Below are 26102 nucleotides of genomic sequence, written 5' to 3'. Positions count from 1 at the left end.
GAATTAAAAAATTATCTTTTTTCCCTTGAAAATTCTTATTATGTGCATAAATGTCATCCTTACCAAGTTGGCAAATGAATCAAACAAACAAACAAAAATACAAAAGATAAAAATGAAAAGACTACCCAGGCTAGAGATGGAGTCAGAGACCACTCGATTATGGCTCTTGTCAAACCTGTAACTTGCCTGCAGTCCAGACATGCCTCCCTCTTCATCCTCACCCGCCTATCCCCTCCTCTGTGACAGCCTGACCTTGCTCACCTTCCCCCCTGAACCTGCCTGCCCTCCTGTCTCTGGTGACTCTGGTCTGGGATCACGTGCCAGGACATTCTTCTGCTCATTTGTCCAATATTGCAAGCTGGTAGGTCCTTTTTTCAAAATTCAGGGTATTCCCATATAGATTATATAGAATAAAATATTGGGAATTGAGGATTATAGACTTCTTTCCTCACTTGAAAGATGAAACTCAGAGGGGCACCTGGATGGCTCAGTGGTTGGGCGTCTGCCTTTGGCTCAGGACGTGATCCCGGGGTCCTGGGATCAAGTCCCACATCGGGCTCCCTGCATGGAGCCTGCTTGTCCCTCTGCCTATGTCTCTGCCTCTCTCTCTCTCTCTCTCTCTCTCTGTCTCTCATGAATAAATAAATAAAATCTTAAAAAAAAAAAAAAGATGAAACTCAGGACCAAAGAGAGAAGTTTGCCTCTGTCACTTCTGTAAGAGATGGCAGCAGAATAAGCACATTGGTCTGTGTCTCAAAATGAAAGACACGCTCTTTTTAACTACATACTATTCCCCCCTCATAATCCAAAGATTATGTAGTTCCAGAATATGTACACAATTTCAGATGACACCATATACATGCTAACTGCAAAATACTAACATGATCAATAGTATAGCAAATCTTATCCGGTCTCTGATTACTTACCTTTTTCTGATTATTTTAGAAGAATAGATCTACACAGAGATGAAACCCAATTCTGCCATTGTCTTGCTCTAAACTATTTGTCTCCTGATTTTCCTTTAAGGATTGAATACCAAGAGAGTAAATTCTAGTTAATGTGTAGAGTAAACCCAGTAAGAACAGGTGCTTCGGAGAGACACAGAATATGACTATGCTGCGAGTCCAGGAGTCCCACGGTGGAGAGAATGGGGGGGGGGGGGGGAGGCAAATCACTGTCTTGTAATCTCTTCAGATTAAGGAGTTCACAGAGTTCTGCATCGAGCACAGAAATCTATTTCTGTTACCGTGTAGATCTCTGACTCCCAAAATGCTATGCCTTAGCAAAAATATTGTACGGTCTCATTCATTTGGGGAATATAAAAAATAGTGAAAGGGAATAAAGGGGAAAGGAGAAAAAATGAGTGGAAAATATCAGAAAGGGAGACAGAACATGAGAGACTCCTAACTCTGGGAAACGAACTAGGGGTGGGGGAAGGGGAGGTGGGTGGGGGGTGGGGGTGACTGGGTGACAGGCACTGAGGGGGGGCACTTGATGGGATGAGCACTGGGTGTTATTCTATATGTTGGCAAATTGAACACCAATAAAAAATAAATTTATAAAACAACAACAACAACAACAACAAAAACCAGAATTGGTAATGGGGGTCTCGATGTCGGACTTATGTCGTTGGAAAGATTGGGACTGAGGGAGAATTCTTGCATTCTTTGAACCTCAGCATCCTGACCTGTAGCACAGTGATGATTCCTTGCAGGGCTGTGGACCCACATGAGACGTAAGGAAACACACTCAGCATAACATGCCTGCTGCGCTAAGGCAATGTACCTCTTTCTGTGTAAAATGAGCAAAATACCTACTGCTCACCTGCCTCGTAGAAATCAGTGACTTCTGTACGGGAGAACATACTCTGTTTATAATTTTGTGTTCATTCTAAGGAGCCGTTTGGGGATGCATGACGGTTCTTCACTTCTCCACCCGATAAGGAAGCAAGAATATTAAGAGACTCATTAAGTAAACCAAAGTTATTCAAAGAGGGGACTCAGTGGAAAAAGCCAGTGAACCGAGACATCCTCCAAATGAAAGGAATTGGAAAAAATAAGTGAACCAAAATGTAGAGATGGGGTTCAGGGACAAAGAGAGATGTGAGTGAGGAAGAGAGTCACTGAGCAGGGAGAGAAATGAAGTGTGAAACGTGGTTTTTTTTTTTTTTTGGTTTTTTTTTGTTTTTTTTCCTCTTTCAAATCGAAGTAGCACTGGGTCGTTAAAAGGCCTTTTTGTCGGGCTTGCTTTAAAACTAGTCTGCTTTTGTACCACTCTAAACCAAGGGGCATTTCCATCTGTGTCACTTTTGTTCTCTAATTTTTATTTCCTTAAGTCTCTCTGTTCTTCATAGCTGCCACACTTTGTCCCATTTTTGCCCACGCTGTTGAACAAGAATGCCCATGGATTTTGAGCTAAAGATTGTATATAACCACATTGTTCCTTTAGCTCTGAGATTGAGGTGGAGCGGAGCAGGTCTGTAACTGATGGAACCGGGCCAGAATCATCCTCAGGGTCTGATGTGACAGGCAGGGGAGGCTTTTGTTTGGACAAACAGACAAATGAACCAAAGAAAATTTCCAGAAATGTTGCCTCGACCAACAGCCCTGGAGACTCATTTGCAAAGAAGTGAGGAATAGAGAGTCTGATCACAAATATATCTTTTTTTGCACAGCAGAAAACATAAAGAAGTTACAAACTGTGCATGGGTTCATCACAAAAGAGTAAGCGCCTTGCAATCACCTTAGTTACCCTCCAGGTGCTTTTCAGATCTGTTTTTGGGGAAAGTATATCTCATGTGATATACTTTCAAGTATATGTTTGTGTTTCAAGTTACTTAAGATCATCAAGACTTTAGACGACTTCCTTGAAGATGAAAGGATTGAAAGGAGAAACAGGATCGTGGAGATTATCACTATGTAAATTTAAAAGTGCCAGAAGAGGCTTGTGCCCTCAGTTTGGGAAAACTGCTTCTTCTTCAAACAACTGGCTCCTTGTGTAAACAACTCGAGCAAAGCAGAGAGCCCCATCTCCAACTGAGACCAGGAGAAGTAAAGAAATGGCAGCTGGAGAGCTTTGCCCTGGGGTTCTGCAGAGGACACTGGGCTTCTCTGAAGGCATTACCACCTGACGTTGGCAAGCCTTGCTTTCATTTTACCTCCCCAACCTTCTACCTCAGTTTGGTTGAGGTTTGTGTGGGTAGATCTAGATCTACATGTGTATCTCTGGCTCTGTTCTGCAGTCAAAGAAACTTTCTAACCTCCTGTTGTCTTTAAACATCCAGCTCCATTGTGTCCATGCAAGCACAGTCAATGTTTCCATGTATGCACACCATGAGGTTGGATATGGACTCAACCAGGATGCATGCCTGAAAACCAGAGTTGTTGTTTTTTTTTTAAAGATTTTATTTATTTATTTGAGAGAGAGAGAGAGACAGCATGAGCAAAGGGGAGGGAGGAAGGAAGAAGGGGGATGGAGAGGAAGAAGCAGACTCTCCACTGAGCAGGAAGCCCAACAGGACAGGACGCAGGGCTTGATCCCAGGACCCCGGGATCATGATGAGCTGAAGGCAGAAGCTTAACCAACTGAGCCACCCAGGCACCCCAGAGTTTTAAATGGAGCCCTGTGTGTCTGGAAAAAGTAATCTACTATCTTGTTTAGCCACCCCAGCACTGAATCTATTATTTTATTTAGAACCTTGTGAGGATAGAGCCAGTGAGGATACAACTTTTGTGGTAAAACTCATAAATCTTGGTAGATACTGTTTCTTTTAATTCCTTACTTCCTAGCAATAAATGTCAATTTGTCACCATTTCACAGAGAATACCAAATACCCAGTACCAAGTGGATTTCTCAATACCAAATAGATTAAAAGGAGTGATGTGTTAAAGACCAAAGAGGAAGCAAGAAATTGAGAATAGGGGCTGGGTAGATTGCAAAAGGTGAGGACCTTTGGATGGAGGCGAGCCTCAGCCTTCACACTTTGATAGCAAAACCCTTTCTGGCAGAGAAGAGCTTACCCACTTAGTCCCAGAACCCGTTCTGCCTTGGATTCTTTTAGACTTAGACTCATATTCTTGCGGTTTAACGAATCCAAAACTTAGACTATTCTTAGTTCCTAGAGGTTATTTTCTGGCACTCTCCTCTGAATACCACATGGGAATTATTTCAGTCAGTAAAAATACTAAACATATCATTCTCTGTTAGCTTTCTCCTTGCCATTTTTGTTTCACACATGCTTGATTTCCTAGTAAATGTCCTCTTTTAGGTGCATGGTCGTGGTCATGATTTAAAGTTGTGTTATTTTCTCCGTAGTTACATGACTCCGTGTTCAAAGGTGTAGATTTAGATGAATCCATTCAAAATTCAGCTGGTGATTGCTATTTAGATCTTTCCCCTAAATGGATAATGAATAGGTATTAGAAAACTGCAGTTGCAGAAGAGGAAAAATCAAGACTAAATAAAGCTTCTTGGCTTTCCTTTTTTGTATTTTTTTAAATTGTAAAAGTATATGCTACATGAATAGTTAAGTATTGCAGGTCAGTAATAAGATAAATAGTGAATGTTTGAGGGGTTTTACTCAAATTTCTTCCATACATTCCCTCTCCCCTCCAGCATCCCTAGAAATAGTCATTATTAATACCTGCTAGCAGTTTTCTTTCTTTCTTTCTCTTTCTTTCTTTCTTTCTTTCTTTCTTTCTTTCTTTCTTTCTTTCTTTCTTTCTTTCTTTCTTTTTCTTTCATCTTTTCTTCTTCTTCTTCTTCTTCTTCTTCTTCTTCTTTTTAACAAAATGTGAGTTTTTGTAAGTGATTCAAGAGATCTTTTTAATCACAAAGTTAAACATGATCATGACCTAGGATGTGTGGGGACAGAGCCAATTTTTTATTTAATTCCCTACTGTAATCTGATAGGGAGATCTATTAGGGTCACTGATATAACCTATTTTCTGTCACAGTCACCAAATAAAACAGCAATTTCAGATAACTCATTACAAAATCATATTTGGGGTACATCCTAGCCAATGTCAAGCCACCAGGCAAACACTGAAATTTTTACTTATTATGTAGATGATCAAGTCATATGAAGGTAAACTCTCTAAACTGGAGATTAGAAGATGGATGGAACTTTATCTCTTTGATTCTAATGATTCATGTCCAATGAACGGGATCATTTCATGAGTTTCTACTTGTTCTAGCACTTACTAGATTTTAGACATAAAAGACATCTTTCCAAAGGTATTGATGAGTCCTGCCTTGTTATTCACAGATGTGGTTACATGTGACCCTCTATTTTTTACCTGAATATCTGCTTTAGGATAATATTTAACTTTATGTCCATGAGCTAGCTTGTGTTGAAGGGTTTATTTATGTTTTTTCACAGCCTCAATAAAATATAATTGGTCATAAGCCCAACAAGTGTTAAGGTCTAGTCCAAAGAAACTTGTTACAGAGCCCATTATTCTCTTTGTCACACTTAGCATTTTTCTGCATCTTTTCAATGAGAGTTGTTCTGCATTTGTCTCAGGAATGTTGTGTGATAACTTCTCAGATTTAAAGCCTATATGATCCGGGGCACCTGGAATGCTCACTTGGTTAAGTGTCAAACTTTTGGTTTTGGCTCAGGTCATGATCTCAGGTTCCTGGGATCGAGCCCTGAATCGGGCTCCACGTTCAGCAAGAAGTCTGCTTGAGATTTTTTTTCTCCTTCTCCCTCTGCCCCCTCCCTGCCCACACTGGATCTCTCTCCCTAAGATAATAAATAAATAAAATATTTTTAAAAATATTAAAAAATTTAAAGCCTGTATGCTCAGTTTTATGATTCATATAGCAGAGGCAGTAGTCTTACTGATGTCCAGAAGGAGGAAATAAACACTTAAGATTTCTAGAAAGTAGTAGTAAAGCAAACATTTCCCTTTTTTTCTTTTTTTTGCCCCAGGAATTACATTAACAGTTGCAGAAAAAATAGAAATTCAGTGTTACATAAATTTTAAAAGGCTATGTGATAGTTACTTTGTATATTTAAAACAGCATGTGTTGTATGGTACCAGTGCAAAGACGCCATGCCTTTATATCCTTCTATAGTGAATGTCAAGCAGGAGTTAGAGCCATGACCCAGCATCATTCATCTGTGCTTTTCTAGCTGCCCACATAATTTTTACTACTCAGGAATATGCAGGCCTTTCAAAAATGTCTTTTAAAAGAATTTGGAGAGAAAGAGCAGGCTGAGAGTGGATGATGTATACACTCAGCACTCTGTGTTTGCCAAATATCAGAAGGCGTCAGAGAGTCTGTTGTGCCCACTTGTGTTTTTCCAGGGTAACGTTAATCAATTAGCTCAATTCTGTTATAGATAGTAAGTAATTACATTCACTGGAAGCCACAACGACATGATTAATAATGCATTCCAATTTCCAAAATTAGCATTTCACTCTACTTAAACATGTCTCTTTGAAAAGTACATTTTCTTTGTATATAAGAAACATGGTTGGTTCAAAAATTATTTCTCTGAAAATAATCCTGTGGGAAGGAGAATATTCCAGCCCTATATGATACCTAGGGCCCTTCCTGCATAAATGAGTATAATTCACATTTCTTCTTTAAGCATTTTGAAATAAATTCTTGAGAAATGGCACTTTAAACTTCAGAATTAAGCACACTGTATGGAAGTTTTACAGCAGCCGGTTAAATTCTTAATAATTATGGAGCACCTGCTGTATGAAAGTTCTGAAACGAAGCTCTTTCAAGGACAGGAAGGTAATTAAGGAACTCTGGATCTAAGAAGATACCACAGCAATGGAGCAGTCCTAAGGGATTACAACCTAAAGAGAAATAGGTAATTGCCACAAGAGAAGCATGAAGCAGGTGCCATGAGATTTCATCAGAGGGATACGGAAGACAAAAATCCATCCAAGAAGGTTGCATTATGGACTATATAAGGATCGTATTGGGAGGTGAGGGCAGAAAAGTAAATTGCATACTTGGATCTGAACATTGACCTTGCCGTGGAAGAGTGTTTAACAGTACCTGTTGTTGGGCATGCAATCAGCAAACATTTATTTTCATATTTCCTATATGCCAGACTCCACTCTGTCTTCTACACAACATGATATTTGAGCACTTTTAGGGTTCTGGCTAGGCCTCCTTAAACTTGGCACACACTGTGAAGTTGAAGCACTTGACATTGAATAGGCCATTTATCACATACACTTAGGAGATTGAATGATTATATTTTGGGGAAAATGTACATCACCAGATCCAAAAGTGATTTTTTTTAAATCAACCTAATTATCTAATTTTGTTCTAAACAATTAAAAAGTTGATTAGTAGAAGTTCTTATTTTCTACCAAAAGAGTTTCCCTTTTCTCTGCTGCAATAATGTTGATATGAGCCATCAGCGAGAAGTATTTTTGCTCTGGACATTCACACTAGAAATAATAGGCAACAAAAGTGGGCAGCACTGCCCTATGTCTGTCTACTTAATTCTGAATTTTTCCCTCTTCTAGTCGTATATCAGTGAGGTATAGGTTTTTATAACACTGCTGTTCCTCCCTTCTAAGAGAGAAGAAAAAGAAGAAATAAAAGAAGAAAAGAAAAGGAAAGAAGAAGAAAGAAGAAAGAAGAAAGAAAGAAAGAAAGAAAGAAAGAAAGAAAGAAAGAAAGAAAGAAAGAAAGAAAGAAGAAAGGGATTTCTGCTTTCTTGAGGGCATATTTCTGAGAGGGGAGATTTAAATGTCAATTTGTTGAAATATTCATAACCAGGAATCGCCTTCCTTAGAAATATTTGAAGGCCAAGGTTTAAACCTATGGAAAAATCATGTTTTATTCCTGGCACCTCAGTTCCTATTCTTCTAGAACTACTCAAAAAGGAATTATTGATTAGTCCGGTGGTAGCTATTTCAGAGATTTTCTTTAAGGATCAAACTCTATTAAAGAATCATTCGCATTTAGAAAATGAACAACAGATTACATTTTGACTGTTTACCAAATATCTTTTGTATTTATAGAAATTATCGTTTAAAGAGTTTTTCTAATTCATTTGAAATTCAGTGACTTAATTTTATTACATCCATCTGAATACAGGTAGCCTTCTCAATTTTAGCAAGGAAAGCGCCCACCAAAGGCTTCACATCTAACCTGCACCACTCTTGCATTTTAGTCCTTTCAAATATAAACTGTAAATAGATATTTTGAAAATGTAATATTAAATACTACATCTGAAACTAATGCTGTACTATATGTTGTCTAATTTAATTTTAAAAAGAAAATGTAATATGTAGGATGTAGCTCTTTGAATTTCAGATCAAATTGCAGAAGCATGATGATTCTGAACCAAATAATCTTTGGGTCCCTGAGACCCATCCAGGTGGATCTCACACCAACCACACACAACTCCCAAGTGCCTCCTTGCCTTCTTGAACATCTCTGTCCCATTTTCCTCTGCTCTGCAATGGGTATAAATATTATATTATCTCCCAACACTATTTATACATTAAACCATGCTTCCCAGGCATTATTAATAGGTTTTGGAATAAAGAGTGCTAGATACCTTCCAGAGCCAAATAGTTCTTTCCTGAACAAAACCATATAGGAGTAACCTGTGCTCCCTACATACAAGCCCAACTTTATGAAATGTTATAGTAAGAGGATTAAATCCAAACCTGGGCAGTTGCTAATTGTTCATCGTTAATCATATATCAAAATAATTTGGGAAAATGGGCTTACACCTGCACTAGAGAATTTCAGAAATTCGTTATAACTTTGTCTTTCCCCCTTCTCCACCCCCCTTATCCTTGCTGCTATTTTTGAAATTAAAATATCCTATTCTATAGTTACACTATTTTAAACTCTTCAAGTACTTGTCTTCACAGTTTAAGAAAAGCTGAGGATAATGCCAGATTCCCCCTGATAGTCTTCTTTTTCCTGATTCTCTACATTTTTTCATTCTTTTTTTTTTTTTTTTTTGAGGGTGGAGTTTGGTGTATGGCCCAGCTGACTATTGGAACAGTGAGACTAAGCTATAAGCATTTGTCATTTATTACAAAAGATGTCAGCAAACAAAGTGTTGGCATCACATTTGGATTTTACTCCTAGGACAGTTTAAAAGTTGTGTGGTTTAATGTTGAGCTCAGAGAGGCCAGAAAGGTAGTTGACTGAGAGATCGATCAATGGGTGCCGTAGAGGTGATTCTCTGCCCAGCTTCATTCATCCTAGCAGGGAAACCGTGACTGTGGTAATGATGGAAAAGCTGAGAAAATGGTATTGGTGCTTTGGAGGGAGGATTTCTGGGATAAGTCCATTACTAAATAATCTCCTCTGACACTAGTAGGAAAAGTGTCAGTACATGTTGCTAGAGAGTGTGAAGTATAGCAGAGTCATCTCTTGACCATCTTTCAAACTGTAAGAAAAATGCAGCCATAGCATATCTGGAAATAGTACTATGAAATCACTCAATTATTTGAAAGACTTCTGCAGTCTTTCATCATGACTTACGTGATTACCAGTACAGGGAAGCTTCTATGAAGAAAAAGAAATGGTGTTCTCATAGTTTTCCAGGGATAAATGGAGAGAAGAAATGAAAACGTTCATTAATCTTTCATAGCTGTACTCCTCTAACATAATAGAGTCTTGGAGCTATCAAGTGTCTTTAAGATTATTTATGATCTCCCATCCTTATTTTATTGAATGAGGTGCTTTCTTATCCAGATCTGTGATATGTCCTAAAAATGCATGGAGGGGATAATTTTAAATATATATATAATTAAGTTAGTAGGGATCCCTGGGTGGCGCAGCGGTTTGGCGCCTGCCTTTGGCCCAGGGCGTGATCCTGGAGACCCGGGATCGAATCCCACATCGGGCTCCCGGTGCATGGAGCCTGCTTCTCCCTCTGCCTGTGTCTCTGCCTCTCTCTCTCTCTGTGTGACTATCATAAATAAATAAATAAATAAATAAATAAATAAATAAATAAATATAATTAAGTTAGTAATATCATGATAACCTCTTATATTAAGGCTCTTGTCATCTTTCTTTCATCATTAATATAAAACTTCTAACTTGAAGAATGTTGGTTTCAAAACAAATACTTTGTCACTTCTTAAAGATTTTGTTTAGCATCCTCTTTCCATCATTTACATGAGGAGGTGATGAACCATGCCATTAACTGCCACACCAGTTTTTCACACAAGCTCTGAAATGATTCTAATTTTAAGAAGTCAAAGAAATGTCATGTACTCTAATGCTTTCTGTGGCTTAATCACTGCCAGAAATATTCTCTTGCCCATCCACTCAAGAAGGGGGTGTCCCGGTAGGAATGTGAGGACAGAAACTCGATTTTATTACTAGATAGCAGTAATAAGTTATCGATGCATATTCACATTTGGGGAATTCTCAGGAGTAAATTATTGATCTCATACATACCTTGGTTAACTGCAAAAAAGTGGCAGCAAACATCTTTAGCCTTCCTGCTTAATGTAGAGGGACCAAGTAAGTCTTAAGTCGAATTCCCAGTTACAATAGCCTTACTAAAAGATAGGATCTTGAATGTCAAACTTCAAGTCAAGGGTTTCCAACTCAAATGCTTCCCGGTCACATGGGCTAGACAGGGAGACAATAGGAGCAGTGGGGAGCCTGGTAAATTGAATGCACGGTCCATATAGAGAGTGTGGCTGCTGCTCTACTCAGGCAATGGACAATGTTCCCATGTCCGAAAATAGGACTCAATCATCAGATCTTGAACTGTTTTAAGAGAAACAGTAGCCAGGGATGTTATGTAAAACCTTCTTATTTTAAAATGCAATCAACTGATTCCAATATTATAAAACATTAGTGGCCAAACGACCCCAACAAACATTAGTGGCAGAAAAATATCATTGTGGGACCAAGTTGAATCATTGGCTGATGGTCATTCCCCTACAAGTTTTTATGAGATCTTCACGTTCATTGAGTGTCCAACTTGAGCCAATGAGGATTGCACTGTCTGTAATACAGCGTATTTGACTGATATGGGTATAAAATGATTCTGATGCTAATGTAAACGCATGGTTAATGATCATAACCATGACTTTGAAAAATGTATACTGTGACTCTTAATTCAGAAAGATTTCCACAGATATAATTAAATAATACCAAGTCAGATTACCCTTTCTTGGCTATAAAAATAGCAAAGGGGAACGTGGTGATAGATATCTGACACTTAATTTTCAGCAACAGAATGCAAGTAGAAAATATGGAAACTGATGCATCGAGAGCAATAAATCCTTTTAGAACTCTGTTTACAAACTGGACTAGAGTATCACCAGCCATTGCAGGGAAGAGGCAGAGGGCAGGGATAGAGGGAGGGCTCAGACGTCCCACGTTTTTACCATAACTGGGTCATGAATTATTTTCTATGCTGACTGCAGTGCTTATTCAGTGCTTACTACACAACCCTGAAAATCTGCCCCCGCCTCATCCTATTAGGCTGAGATTTCACAGAGGCCCAATAAACCCAAAGCCATGTACCTAAATAGATGTTATCTTTTGTTCAGTTTTTTTTTTTTTTAAGATTTTATTTATTTATTCTATGAGAGACACAGAGAGAGAGAGGCAGAGACACAGGCAGAGGAAGAAGCAGGCTCCATGCAGGGAGCTCGATTTGGGACTCGATCCCAGGAATCCAGGATCATGCCTTGGGCAGAAGGTGGCACTAAACTGCTGAGGCACCCAGGGGTCCCCCTTTTGTCCAGTTTGAGCAAATTCTGTTAAGTATTTAAATTATGTATCTCCCTTGCTGCTGTACACAGAGACTTGGTTTTGGTGCTCTGAACTATCATTGCTGGGAGAGGTGGATGATGCCTGGTACTCATTCTGGGGCAGGAGCAGGGCCCAAAAATCCTACTGTGAAGCCTGCAGTCACCCTGGCAACCAGCCACGGTGCTGCCTTCCCTTCCTTTTAGCACCAGTGCAACCTGGCATCTGCCCTGATTCAGACATCTTCCCATAAACTCCTACAAATTCTGTTTACCCTGGAAAAGACGCCACTGTCATTTTCTTTATTTGAAAATACTTTAGAAAAAAAAAAAAGACAGAAAGAAGATGTTTTAGATTCTGTCTCCCCAAGTATCTCACTGCATCCACAGGGTTGCAGAGACCATTCCGCCCCAGACCGTGTGACTGAGAATATAAGTGCTCTGTAAGAAAACGCTTCTATGCAAAAATCTGTGGAAAATATTGCCTAGTACACATTCCTCAAAAGATTCACATTGCACATTGGAAATCTAAAGCCCCGAAGAGTTCTTCAGTGAGGACGCCAGCTTTGCTTTGCTCAATCCACTGTTTCTCAAGTTTATTTGACATTGGGTATCTCTTTCTGGAGCACTAGCTGACTCTCGGATCAGGAAGCCCTAGAGCACAGTTGGGGAAACACTGATGTTGTCAAGGGGGTTGCCATTTAAGACTTCTTTGTTGAGGAATGACATGGTCAAACTTGGCATTAGACAGGAAGATTACTGCAGTGACAGGGATAATAAAGAGAAAATATGTAATCAGAATTTAATGATGAGTGGTAAAGGAAGTTGAAAATGAATATTGTGTTTCTGATTTTATCACCTGGGTGATATTGACCTGAAGATAAAGTCATGTGGAGTAGTATGTGGAAAGAAAAGTAATGAGCTAATTTTTCTTATGAGCTGGCTTGTTTGATTTTAGTGATTAAGAGAATACTTGGGAGGAGTACCTGGGTGGCTCAGTGGGTTAAGTGTCTACCTTCAGCTCAGGTCATGATCCAAGGGTCCTGGGATGGAGCCCCAAGTCAGGCTCCCTGCTCAGTGGGGAGTCTGCTCGTCACTGTTCCTCTGTGCCTCCCCCAGCTCATTCTCTCTCTCTCTCTCTCTCAAATAAATAAATAAAAATCTTAAGAAAAAACACAATACTTGGGAAAAAAATAGTGAGATTTGTAATTGGTTTGGTTGCAAATCTCCCATGACAGCGCTTGCCAAACCCTCTCTTCTAAGCTCTCTAAAGGCAAAGAACTTGTTTTCTTTTTCTGATTATTCTAAATACTTACCACAAATACTGTACTTGTTTTCAGAGGAGAAATGGTTGCAAATGTTATATGATTGCAAACAGAACGCGGCTTTATCTCAGTCAAGGGGAATAAAGCTTGAAGGTGGGAAAAGCCCATCAGATTGAAGGAAGAATTCAACCACAGGCCTTAATAAGCACAGGAAGAAGAGCTTGGGAACCACAATGTGCAAAACTTGGGGAGTGTTTGGTATAAACAACAATGTGTTCTGCCTTTGGGTCCTTCTTCTCAAGGCTCCAGTCCACGTATATAGTCAGGATGCCTGTTCGATGTGCTCTGGAAGGTGAGGGGGTAGACGAGATGTCCCCCATAAGAAAATCAAAGAGTATCAGTAAAACAAGTGGGTGTGGAGATAGTGCCAAAATTCTTTTCAATGCTCCATTTATAAAAGATGTCAAGGACAATGTCATCCGCGAGAAGGTACAGCTGTTTACTTTTGAAATGAAATCTAGCTGGGAACAGGGAGCAAGGGACAGATAGCAGCTCTCCTGGTATACCATCTGGACCCAATAGGGAGAAAGGCAGCTGATTGCAGCTCATCTTTCTTTTCCAATTGGCACTTGAGGTGAAAAGAAAAGAGAAGGGAAGGGAAGGGAAGGGGAGGGGAGGGGAGGGGAGAGGTGGGGAGGGAAGGGAAGGGAAGGGAAGGGAAGGGAAGGGAAGGGAAGGGAAGAAAAGAAAAAAGAAAAGAAAGAAAAGAAAAGAAAAGAAAAGAAAAGAAAAGAAAAGAAAAGAAAAGAAGAAAAGAAAAGAAAAGAAAAGAAAAGAAAAGAAAAGAAAAGAAAAGAAAAGAAAAAAGAAAAGAAGCTTATTTTTTCAGCCCAGTCATTAGTCTATTGGAAATGTATAATACAAATTGTTTTATTTAAAAAACTCAAAAACAGGGGCATCTGGGTGGTTTAGTCAGTTAAGCATCTGCCTTTGGCTAGGGTCATGATCCAGCCCCATGTCAGGCAGTCTGCTTCTCCCTCTCCCTCTGACCCTCCTCCCCACGTGTGCGCTCTCTCACTCTCACTGTCGCTCTCTCTGCCTCAAATAAATAAATAAAATCTTTAAATTAAAAAAAAAAAATCTTTAAATAAATAAATAACACAAAAACAAAGAATTTTAGATATGAGAAAAAGCTTTAGGACAATAAGGTCCAGAGAGGTTACTGTTTTGCCCAAGGTCACTGGGGCAATCAGTAAATGGACTGGTTCTGGAACACGGCCCTCCAATCTGCCATCCGCGCTCTTCTCCTTGTGAGCACAAATGCTCTCTGCCAGAAGAACAAAGGAAATGCCTTCCTGATGGAAGTCTCCCCTCAGTAGTTATGGGCGCAGAAAGATAACTCAAAACTGCTTACTGAAAACATAATCCTGAATGCCAACCAAAGCAAGAGAGACGCCAACTATCAGTGCCACCAAAGATCTTTAATGGTATCGAAGTAATAGATCTCCTTCCCAGTCTGTGACACCCTTGCAAAAGAGGGCAAAGTCAGATTAAATGTCTCCTTGTCAGTGTACTGTGATACCTTGCTGTGGCCTTGGAAAGTTGCGGAAAGAAAGAAGGAGAAGACAGAGAGAAAGAAAGCGCTGTGCCCTTTTCTCCTGTTCACAACATCAAATTGGTAATTATAATGTTGGTATTTGCCACATGCCAGTAGGAGACCCAGCACAGTGCAGACATAAAGACGATACTGTTTATTGCTCTGGGAATTTACAGTCCTGCTTGGGCAGAAAAGTAACCATGAAAAGATAAAAAAGCATATGATACTGGTTAAATCTTGGCTTTCTTAACTTCCTTGGCATTTGGGTCTTTTGTGTGGGATGAAGGGAGATGACAGAAATAGGATAATTGGAAGCTTTTGTAGTTGTGCACAGTGGGGATTTGAAAATGAAATGTACAGTGTTTGCCAGGCACAGCAAGCATAAAGAGGTCAGTTGTGGAAGGATCCAGTGTGCTTTGGAGGGGGTGCCATTTAGCCTAATTGTCCACATCCAGGCCAATGAGGTCCTCTGGCCACTCCCTTCATTTTAGAATGTCTTTTCCCTTTCACTGCCACTTTTAAAGCAGGTGCCCTTCTAATCCCCCCACCCACTTCTCCTGATGTTCAGTACACAAACATCTAGGAACATCTGCACCGTGGCATGGTGCCATACGTGGTGGCAGCCCAGCTACGATCACTTACCTCCTGAATGCAGCTGCCTCCTCATCAAACTTGTAGCTAAGGTCCACTGAGCATTTTATTCTATTCTAGCTACTGTGCTAAACTCTTTATAAATATTCTTTTATGGAGCCTCACAGAACTCAGTGAAGTAGGTGCTGTGCTTATCTTCTTTTTACAAGTGAGGAAGGTCAAGTTCAGAGAGGCTGGGTAACTTGTCCAGAGGCTCACAGCAAGCATGTGGGAAGGCCAGGAACCACACAGAGGCCCACAGACTCCAGCCCCGTGATCTTACCCACAAGGGCAAACACCACACTCTCAACCTCACCCTTCCCATTGTTGAAATGTGCTTGCCTTTTGTGCTGTATGCGCTCTGAGTTAGTGAAGATGATCATGGCTTCAGATGTTTTTTTCCCCAGCAAGTGATTGCTGTGTTTTAATAGGGACAGCCCAGACCAGAAACAGAAACCCAGACCCTAACTAATTCCAGTAGCAGGACTTAAGGCATGGAAAAATGAGAGAGGGGAATGACTGGAAAGCCAGTAGCCTTGAGGTTCTTCCAACCAACTGACTGTCAACTTGGCTTTCGAGAGGAGCTAGCCCTGATCTGGAGAGCAGCCTCCATTATCTGCCAGCAGGTCACTGGGCCTGAAAGCCATCATCAAGGAAATACTGAGGCGGAATAATCTGCATTAGGATTTGGACCAAAGATTTCTCCAGCAGGAGTGATTTTTCCCTCCTCCCCTCACCCTCCAGAGGACATTTGGCAATGTCTGAAGACATTGGCAGCTGTCCCAGCAGGGTGAGGTGGGGGATTTACTGGCATCTAGTGGATAGAGCATTCTGCAGAATGAATGACCTGGCCCAAAATGTCAGTAGTGCCGAGTTTGAGAAAACGTTATTTGTACAATAACTGGGGAACAAGTTTGACCAGAGTTACAAAAGTCTAAGGGATGGCCAATAAAGAGGAAATGAAGTGAGATGGGGCCCATCTCAGGCCCAGTTTTCAATGGCTGGTTGAAAACTCCAGAGTTTTTTCCCTCCAGAGTTTTTTCCCTCTATCCCTCGTATGTTCAAGGTGGTGTGACTGGTTAGTTAGTTCTGCCTGATTGAGTATACATAAGGGAAAGAAAACATGTGATTTTATAAATAAGACTTTAGCCTAGTGTAAAGAACAATTTGCAGTAGGAAGTGGGGCCCAGGGGTCACTATTATATGATTTTCAACAAAGAAAACTATTTAGATGAACCAGCTTCGAAGTCATGGTTTCTCAAAGTGTTGTCCATGTAGCATCTTTAAATTAATCACCTGGATGTTAGTTAACAAGTCAGATTAGTGACCATCAGGCCCTCTGAAGTCCTAGAGAGGTTCCAGGAATCCACGACTTTCAAAGTCCTACCATTGCCCAGGCTTGACTCACAGCCCCATGTCTCTATGGCCTCATGTTCTGGACTCCTGTTCTTCAGTTGACACCTAGTTCCTGTCTTCTTGTGTTTCCATAGATTGTTTGATGTGTTCCACCCAACCATCTCTCATGGGGACTGCAGATGGGCATTCTGTCTTAATTCTCTCTCTGTCACTCATACTTGGCATGGACCAGGACCAGGAATGTTTGCCAAAGAATCGGAGCCTCTCTGCATTTGTTCCCATTCTCATGAACCAGATGAAGTAGACACTGGTACCCCTGTCAGAGCTTGTCCAATCTTTGCTTGTTATTGCACTCCTTCCTGTGTACCTGACAAGAACAGATAGCAGAAGGTTAATTTGTCCTTTAATTGGGGACCTTGACCTATCACACATCAAAAGGTCAACAATTTATCACCGTGCATTCAGCTCAAGAAGGAAAGCCCAACGATTAATTCTCTGCAAAACAGAAAGAAGCTCTTGATTGAAAAAGCCAAGACCCTTCCATTATTCTCCAGTTTCTACCATGCAAGGTATTAAGGGCTTAAATCAAAGTATGCTATTAGCTTTGCCTCCTCCTGGCAGAGGCCCTAGGAAATTTGAATGCATTGTGACACCATTAAGGAAATGTTTGTGGGCAGACTATGCAAAGAGTTCATCTAGGCTATCAGGTCGACCAGCAAACAATGTTGGTCTGAAGAGTTGGTGGTATGTGTGCTCAGGGTTTGGCATTTACGTGACAATTTGTCACCTTATCAAAATAGCTTGGGTAAAATTGCTTCATTGCCCTCCCTTTGTAAAGACACATTCTTCTGCAGTAAAGACCACCACAGAATAAAATACATGTAATTCCGATGTTATATAAATTAACCTATTTTTCCATTACAGCTTCACAGATTTGAAAGACCTTGGCCCTCTCCATAAAACTGTGTACAACGTGATTTTCAGGGTAATTATTAAACAGTGGGTGACGGTCATTGTGAAAGCAAGGTAATTAGCAATTGGAATGACTATAGGAGGCCAATTGTGGGTGCTTGTTTTATTTTAAAAGAAATAACTCTTGTGTGTAGTTAACTTTGCCAGCAGTGGGAAGCCGGCATGGGATCCAAGCCAGCCAGCAGAGAGAATGCCCGTCTCTGGGGGAAATGGCTGTTGGGCAGTAGTCCATGAGATCAAAGATAATAGCATTGATTCAGAGTCCCTCAACTCCCATCTTCTGGGAGGCTGTGTTTGAATGTCTTCATCCGATCATTTGTAAAAGAAATCATCTGCTTCAATCCAGAATGCCTTTCAGTCTTTAAAAGATAGAGGGAAAATTGTCCAGGAGAAAATATGTTGACTTGGGGTTGATTATTTTTTAATAGGAAAACAACATTAGGTGAAGAATTAGCTGCATGACTTTTTAAACAGCATTAACAATCCAGATATATATGTGTGTGAAACATAAGCCTAGAACATCATCTAACAGCTGTGTGTGTTTGCATTGTTATTGTCATGTTTTTATGCTCTGGCTCTGGCCATGGTGTCAGGGGAGTGTGAGTTAAGGCATGGTCTTTGTAAGCATGAATGCTTGCCTCTTAGGAGCTCCCAGCTTTCCAACAGACCAAGCTAAAGTTGATGTCTTAAGGGTGGCTGAATGTCTTTACCATAAAGCAGGAAAAACTTCTGGATGGGTGATAAATACCTAAATATCCAACAGGACATTAAGAAAAGGGCAAACATTAAAGCCAGTATTCCTCATTTCCTATATCATGTGTATTAAGATAGTTATTAGTGAGATGTATGAGGGCCTCCAGCTAAATGTTTTTCCTAGTAGAAGTTTGTGAGCCAGTGATAAAGTCCACAATTGAGAAGACAAAAAAAAATCTATCACCTCTTCACTGATTGCTGTTAGATTCTAAGATGGGCTCATGAGACTCTGTAAGAAATGAGTTTTTTACTCCCCTTCACTCCCATGTCAAATCCTGATTAAGTGGGAAACTTTACTCCCTGAGACTTATTTAAATTCAATAATATAAACAGTATCATTACAACTTGATACATGTTTAAAGGGCTATGAGTGGAATACTATAAATTTTTTCAATATAGTAAAAATCCTTTATGCTTATGTACATGCACACACACAACGTACACACAACAAACACACATGATGCACACAGTACCACACACACTCACACGCACACAACTGCAGTCTGTTTCTATTTTCGGCAAGTCTACATTCTCTGTCCGTGAAGTTCATATTACATGGCTCTCTTTCTTTTCCATGAAATTTCTCAATATTTTATATTAAAACAAATGCTATTTGCAGTGGAAGTTGGGGGACTGGAAGAACTATTCTATTCCACAGACATTGCTCTACACTTAGAAATAAAAGAGGTTTTGTTGTGTTTACGTTTAAACTCCTCAATGCTCACCCAGGGCAACTCTGGGCTGTTCGGTCATCACCTTTGTAGCAGGAAGTAGTGAGCCTCAGCAAAGAGCACTGCTGCCTGGGGCCAGGCTCAGGAGGGACCACAGTGAAGTAGGAAGTAGCTACTTGTGCTTCACTTCCTTTAAATAACGTGGATGGTGGTGAGCCGGACCCAGAGATGTAGGCTTGCTTTGTCCTATGTGACCAAAGCCATGCAGCACACAAACCTTCAGGCAAAGGGGAAATCTATTGGAAATGGAAGAGGAAAAAAAAAAAGAGTTATCTTAATATCCTCTTACAGGGAAGGAGTGTGGGCAGACTATGCAAAGAGTTCATCTAGGCTATCAGGTCTGCATTTGTTCCCAGTTGCTCGAATTAGGCTCTGTGGATTCAGGCATGACATCATGGGTAGCTGTTTAAGACTTAACCACCAAGGTTTCAGTGACTCTGTATTCCTAACAGTGCTTTTTGGAGCATTTTTATCAAGTTGGTTCAGATACAATGCCAATGAAACCCAAGGTTCTTTCCTCTAATTTCTGAGATTTGGTGAAGATGTCATTTGCCCATCATAGAGCCTATTCAATTATTGTGCAAATGGAATTAAACATTTTAAAGATGACTTCATAGAGGCGCCTAGGTGGCCTGTCAGTCAAATGTACAATTCTTGGTTTCAGCTCAGATGGTGATCTCAGGGTTGTGAGGCTCCACTCAGCATGGAGTCTGCTTGGGATTCTCTCTCCCTCTCCCTCTGCCATTCCCATGCATGATTTTTTTCTCTCTCTCTTTATCTCTATCTCTCTCTCAAATACATAAATCTTTTTTAAAAGAAAAGATGACCTTCGGACTTGCTACCTAGCTTATTGCTTTTGTTTTCTGTGTTTATATATCTGATTACTTCTCCATCACTATACATCTTCAAATTTGTCTCTTCGATTCTGCTGTCCCTCCCCACAGCTATAATTGTCTTTCTCACCCATATCTCATTGCTGGTTTTTCCCAGGAAGGAATCTATAAGCCAAATTTCTATCTCCTCTCACTCATTTCTTAGCACCCCTGCAACCTGTGTCTCCACTGCTCAGTGGAAGTGACACTCAAAGGCCACGTACTGTCCTCACCTAAACCTTTTTCTCAGTACACTTATGATGTTAAGCTTGTTTTTAAAAGGTGAAGCACAGAAACCAAGATGTAATCCAGAATAAGAACTACGTGGGAGACAGTTTTCTAAAGATGTTGCAAGACTCTCTGATTGTTCAACCAACCCCTCTTTGCTAGCTTAGAAAGAGACCACAAGCCAGAAATGCAGGCAGCCTCTAGACACTGACAGCAAGGAGATGGGGACCTCAGTCCCTCAACTACAAGGAATTGATTTCTACCAATAACCTGAATGAATCCAGAGCCAGGTTCTTCCTTAGCATCTCCAGAAAGGGACACAGCCAATACTTGGATTTCAACCATGTGAAGCCCCTAACAGAGAATCACATTGTACCCCATACTGTGCTCAGATTTCTGACCCACAACTATGAGATAACAAATGCATATTGATTTAAGCCACCAAATGTGCAGTAAGCTGTTCCAGCAGCAATAGGAAACTAATACAAACACAACTTTTTCTCCAATTTCTAACATCTTAGCATTCAAATTCCTGTTTCTTCTAAAATATGGGTAATATTTCCCATCTTAACGAACTTCCAAATATCCAGACTCTTATCTATTGAAAACCACAAACTTACTTTCTCTTCCTGGTCACTATGGAGCCAGACTTTAAATACTATGAATATGTAGGTGTGTCTGTACGTAAATACAACCTATGTAGACTTAATAAATACTTACCATATTCAGCAAATGTCTATATATATACATACATATAGGAATTATGTGTGTATATGTAAAATATATATATTGTTCCTCAATGCCAGGTACTAACACTTATTATTTTACAATAATCTTATAAGCTATATATTCACTGTTCCTTGAATATATAAAAGACAGACAGAGGTCAAGTAATCTAATCATCTAATAGATGGCTAAAGAGGATTCAAATATAGATCTGTCTGGATTCAAGACCGCAAGATCCTTATTTTTCCTCTTGTTTATCTTTCACACTGAACCTTTTTGGACATTCTAAGTCCTACATCCATCTCTGCTCAGATGCCATGTAGCACTTTCCTTGAACTCCCTACAGAGTGCATCTGACTGCCGTACTACCTTGGCCTTTATCCCTGTGTCTTCTCAACTTCCTAAATGGCCTTCTATCTATCATATGTAAAAAAAAAAAAAAAAAAAAAAAAAAAAAAAAAAAAAAAAAAAAAACACTTCAAGACTGTATTCTCAATTCTGTACTATTCTGATCTCCAAAAATTCAATTTAGACTTTTCAATGTTAACCCTTCTGAAGACATTCATCTTCACTTCTCCAGCCCTGATTTTTTCATGAGTTCCGAGCACATATTCAACAATGGTGCTGGAATGTCCATTTTCCTATCTTCTTGACCCAAACTTCAATTATCTCTACATCAGCATTAGTAGGAAGAGGAGTCCTCTCTACTTACTACCCTATGTCCCTCAGTCATATCATCCATTTCCTTGATGGCAAATTCAGAAACCTGCTGGCATCTTCGAATCTCCATTCTGGTTCAAAGCTTGGTCTCTGAACCTGGACTGTCTTCATTGAAATCCTATTTGTGCTACTTATTTTCTTTTGGACTTTGGACCAATTGCTTAACTTCTTAGGACCCAAATATCTTCTTCTATAAAACTGGGGTGATAATAATAATAGTAATAATACCTAGTCCACAGTGTTACTGGTTTAAAGAAGGTACTGTAAATTTATATCAGCACCCAGGATCCAATACGTGCTCAATGAGTTTCAGCTACCAATCACTTTCCAATGATCGCTGGATCTTCATTTGTAATCTCAGTGAAATCTATGATTATGTTTTTGTGGCCAAGTTTTCTACCCTCCACCATTCTGTTATTACCTGAGTTAATACTGCTACCAAATGAACCATCCAAAGGCACTATTTTAATTGTAATTCAAAAATCCTTCAAGATTTCCCATGGCTTTTGGGATATAATGGAAACTTCCTTATAAATGCCTTATCTTGGCATTCAAAGCTTTCTATTAATTGGACCTGGCTTCTATTTTCAGTTGTTTCTACCTCTCTTTCTCCTCCTCAACCCTGACTATAGACAGGATGGACTTTCTACTTCTTCTTAAACACTCTGTTTTGACTACTTCTTACCTTTTGTAATAAGTGGTTATTATGCTTACTGTGAAATGTTTAAATGTCATCTAATTTATCCCCACAAAAATTCTCTGAGGTGGCCACTGTGCTATCCTTAATTTATGAAGGATGAGAAACCTGAGCTGAAAATATACAGTTAGGAAGTGGATTCAAATCCTTTTGAATCCAAGCTGATTCCATATCCCATGATCTTACCATTTTTTCTTATTCCTTCTTCATGCTACATGAAGATGAAAAAGGCATAAGATAGAATGCCTTCTAGATACTCTTTCCTGGAGTATTCTTTACTCTTCTTCCACATATTTGACTCCCACTATTAATCAAAGCCTTCCTTAGGTTCTGTCTTTACTATTAAAGCTTTCCTAGATTCCTCCAAACTATAGTGAACTCTTTTGTCAGCTACAGGCTTCTTAAGGCTAGGAAGGGCATTGTGTATTTCTCATGAAGCCAGCAATGCCTTGAGTATACCACTTAATAAATTCTGATCATGTGTTGGCACCAGATCTCTTTACTAATGAGCTTGACAGTGACTTCTGGTGGTTGAGCCAACTAATCTCTGATTTCCCTTTATTCCTATTCTTGCCCATTGTCCTAGGTAGGCTCTTTAAAAATTCTCCAACACATTTCTGAACTTAAACAGAAAATGAATTTATTGGAATGGTGTGGGGTATCAGAGAATGCCAAAGAAACAGACTTGGTCTGAAGTCAAGGAAAGCATAAGCCAATGGAGGTCTCTAGTGGTGCCATCTCATGGAATGCCATACTCTGTGCTACAGGATTTCCTCCTTCTTTGCAGTCACCCCAAGTTATGTCTATCTGACATCCCCATATGTGGCCTGGCAATGCCTCCTTCTGCCAGTACTTAAGGAAGCTGCAATCAACAGCTAAGCAAGGAGATAAATGAGTCATTCCCACATTGCAGAAGTCAGGGGAGTGGGAGGGACTCCAGGATAAAGAACTGTGGCGCCCAAAGAGGAATAGAGGAGACATTAGATGCAAATATTAGAAAGAGAGGAAGTCACACAAGAGTTGCTCAATATTATAAAATGCTTCATTACCAGACAACATTCCTATCTTTTATACTCATGAGTTAGAGATTTAGGCTACCATGGATAAGAGGGTCCAGAGATTGACTTCCAAGATTTGTGACCTCCATGTACGCACATTTTCTGAATACTTACATCTTGCTGAAAGGGAGTCTATAGGTTTTATTGGATCCTCAAATGGGTCCATAATCTAAAAAGGGTTTCAAAACACTATTTTCAGCTCTTAAAATAGAAATGTAATCTTATCCCAGGAAATCAGATGACCCAGAGGCAGACTCTGATAATATTGTAAAAGAAACAAGTTAAATCTGAAAATTCTGCATGTGCTATGATGTGGCTGCTCTTTTAACAGATGCCAGAGAGTTAGTTAGGGGGTAAAATCTATTTGGAGTTAAAGACATACACTGAAATTGCTAACCATTCAGTGACCACAGATCAAAAGGGCTTCTGTATGGAATCCTTATTTACCTAAGGTAATTTTAAAATAATGATACAGTTTACCTCCCCATTTCTTACTTTTATAGTATCTTGATATTTTTCTCATAGTTCTTGAAAGAAGCTTCCTTAGTGTCCACACTTTGACAAGGAATGATCAGTATCTCTCCTTCTCTATCTTACATAAATCACTGTATGACAAGGTAGAGATAGATGAGTGGCTCAAGTCCGGAGTGTATGGATGTGCTTCAACTAAGTCTGGTTATTTCCGGGGCAAAGGGAATGGCCCATCAGTAAAAAGCAGCTGTGATGAAAGAGAAGGCTTATTAAATAGGTAGATTATATCTATGTAGGCCATAGTTATTGGACAAGCTGGTTAAGTGAGAATTTTCCTGAAGATCACCACCTTCATACAAAATCGAGGACTGCGTTTATAAAAAGTGGCTTCTCAAGGTCAAATGTGACCATCTTATTTCATTTTTCTGCGGCAAAAAAAAAAAAAAAAGTTGGGGGAAGAAGGCTACAGTTTTATTTTTTTAATTTTTTTTAAAGATTTTATTTATTCATGAGAGACACAGAGACAGTGTGTGTGTGTGTGAGAGAGAGAGAGAGAGAGGCAGAGACACAGGCAGAGGGAGAAGCGGGCTGCATGCAGGAAGCCTGACATGGGACTTGATCCCGCGTCTTCAGGATCACGCCCTGGGCTGAAGGCGGTGCTAAACCACTGAGGCACCCAGGCTGCCCCACAGTTTTAAATTGATGGTCAAAGGAGGCTTTCTGAGGCAGAGACATTTGCGAGAAGACCTGAGGTAAGTTAACTAAAAGCCACAGGATATCTGGAACCACTCACTTCTGGATTGCACATTGTCACACAAGGGGGCCACCTTGCACCTGCACCGTTCAACGTGTTGAGCACCAGAAAGAAGATAGGGCTCTGTAACAGAAGTCTCCACAAAACCACACTAGATTGGCTCATGGTCCCCCGTTGCCCTAACACTCACTCCTCCTTCAAATATTTTTTATCTCATGCATTTAGTAGAAAATATTTTACTATAATCCCATAGCCTATGTTTATTTATAAAAATTATATGGTTCTTATCAATAGCTAATATTTCAAAACAATATACATAGGGGACAAGGCTCATCGGTAAGCATAATAAATGTAAGTCCCTCATTTTTTTTTCTTTTTTTTTTAATAAAGATTTTATTTCTTTATTTGAAAGAGAGAAAGAGACAGCCAAAAGGCATGAGCAGGTGGTGGGGAGGGGGGAGCAGCGGAGGAAGAAAGAGAAGCAGACTCCCCGCTGAGCAGAAGCTCTAGCCCAGAACCCTGAGATCATGACTTGAGCTAAAGGCAGACACTTAACTGACTGAGCCACCCAGGCGCCCCAGTCCTTTATTTATTCTTTCATTAAACGTAACAGTTACTGAGAAACTTCTGGATGCCGAATACTGTTGTCATCACCAAAGACATGGTGCTTGAAACAGACAAGATTCTCACTCTTAGGGAGCATAGAGTTGAGTGCAAGAAGACCAATCATAAGTCACATAAATAAGTTAAATGTATAGTGTTATCACATGCTAGTAAGTGTCATGGAGAAGAATAAAATGGGAAGGAGAATTCAGGTGGGTTTGAAGGGAGAGTTGCACTTCTGAATTGCCCCAGAGAAAGCGAGTATAATTTAGGGAATTAACTATTGGACTGTTTGTAACCATTTGGTATACGGAATCAAGGTGCCCGTGTCAATATCTATTATCTTAAATAGTAGTAGAGTACAATTTATTTAGCTAACTAATATGAATGGAATTCTAATTTCTCCTTGTGGCCTAAGTGATCATCTTGGAAGTCGATTAATTTAATATACACTTGTATGAGCAACTGCTTGACATAGACTTCTCAGACCCAGGTATATTATGAAAGTTTTCCTTTGGGATCCAGTCAGGATGATAACGTTTGGTGGCAGTTTCAGTGGCAGTCATGGAGCCCTAAATCAGCTCTGTAATTCAACCTTGACTTGGTCCCATGGGTGATTTTACATCACATTTTTTATTTAGCTATGAGCAATTTCTCTTAAACGTCCAAAGCCATATAGTGTTTTTGTCTTACCACTAGGTGATTCGGGAAGATCTATGCACAAGAGCGTATCACAACAGCTGGTAGTGACAGGAAGCGGTAACTTGCTGGTTTTCTTTTGCTTTCTGTTGAGTTATTATTAATGTAGCATGAGCATTTCCCCTTTTACCAGAGGAGGTTGTCTTCAGCCTGGTGAAGCTTCAGAAGGAAGGTGTTTAACAAAATTGGTATTTTTAACTATTTTGCAACTCAGAGACTCAAGTAACAGGATACAATGAGCTTCAGA

The 26102-nt window shown here is 39.9% G+C and overlaps 1 protein-coding gene and 1 long non-coding RNA gene across 20 annotated transcripts in view; one reads left to right on the top strand and one right to left on the bottom strand.

Moving 5' to 3' along the window:
- Positions 1-26102, top strand: part of DOCK10 (dedicator of cytokinesis 10) — a 260328-nt gene that overhangs the window by 72394 nt on the left and 161832 nt on the right. For 2 of the 13 annotated variants that reach the window (XM_038573965.1, XM_038573964.1), the window contains exon 1: positions 25970-26102. This exon is cut by the window's right edge and continues 93 nt beyond it. The exons of 10 other annotated variants lie outside the window; for them this stretch is intronic. In XM_038573965.1, the coding sequence (XP_038429893.1) occupies positions 26091-26102 (12 nt within the window). In that variant the 5' untranslated portion in view covers positions 25970-26090. Of the gene's footprint in view, positions 1-25969 lie in introns of those variants that run through there. One more of the 13 variants, XM_038573972.1, reaches the window with a different exon arrangement.
- Positions 16342-26102, bottom strand: part of LOC102156211 — a 20847-nt gene continuing 11086 nt past the window's right edge. For 5 of the 7 annotated variants that reach the window (XR_005378740.1, XR_005378743.1, XR_005378741.1 and 2 more), the window contains 3 exons: positions 23824-24046; positions 19022-19263; positions 16342-16938 (listed from right to left, as the gene is read on the bottom strand). This is a non-coding gene — a long non-coding RNA (uncharacterized LOC102156211). Of the gene's footprint in view, positions 16939-19021; positions 19264-23823; positions 24047-25849 lie in introns of all 7 variants that reach the window. The other 2 variants (XR_005378742.1, XR_005378746.1) reach the window with 2 other exon arrangements.

This window comes from Canis lupus, chromosome 25 (genome assembly GCF_011100685.1).
Source record: "Canis lupus familiaris isolate Mischka breed German Shepherd chromosome 25, alternate assembly UU_Cfam_GSD_1.0, whole genome shotgun sequence".
In the NCBI taxonomy this organism is placed as follows: domain Eukaryota; kingdom Metazoa; phylum Chordata; class Mammalia; order Carnivora; family Canidae; genus Canis; species Canis lupus.
The sequence above is the reverse complement of the archived record's forward strand: the minus strand, read 5'-3'. Positions and strand labels throughout refer to the sequence as shown.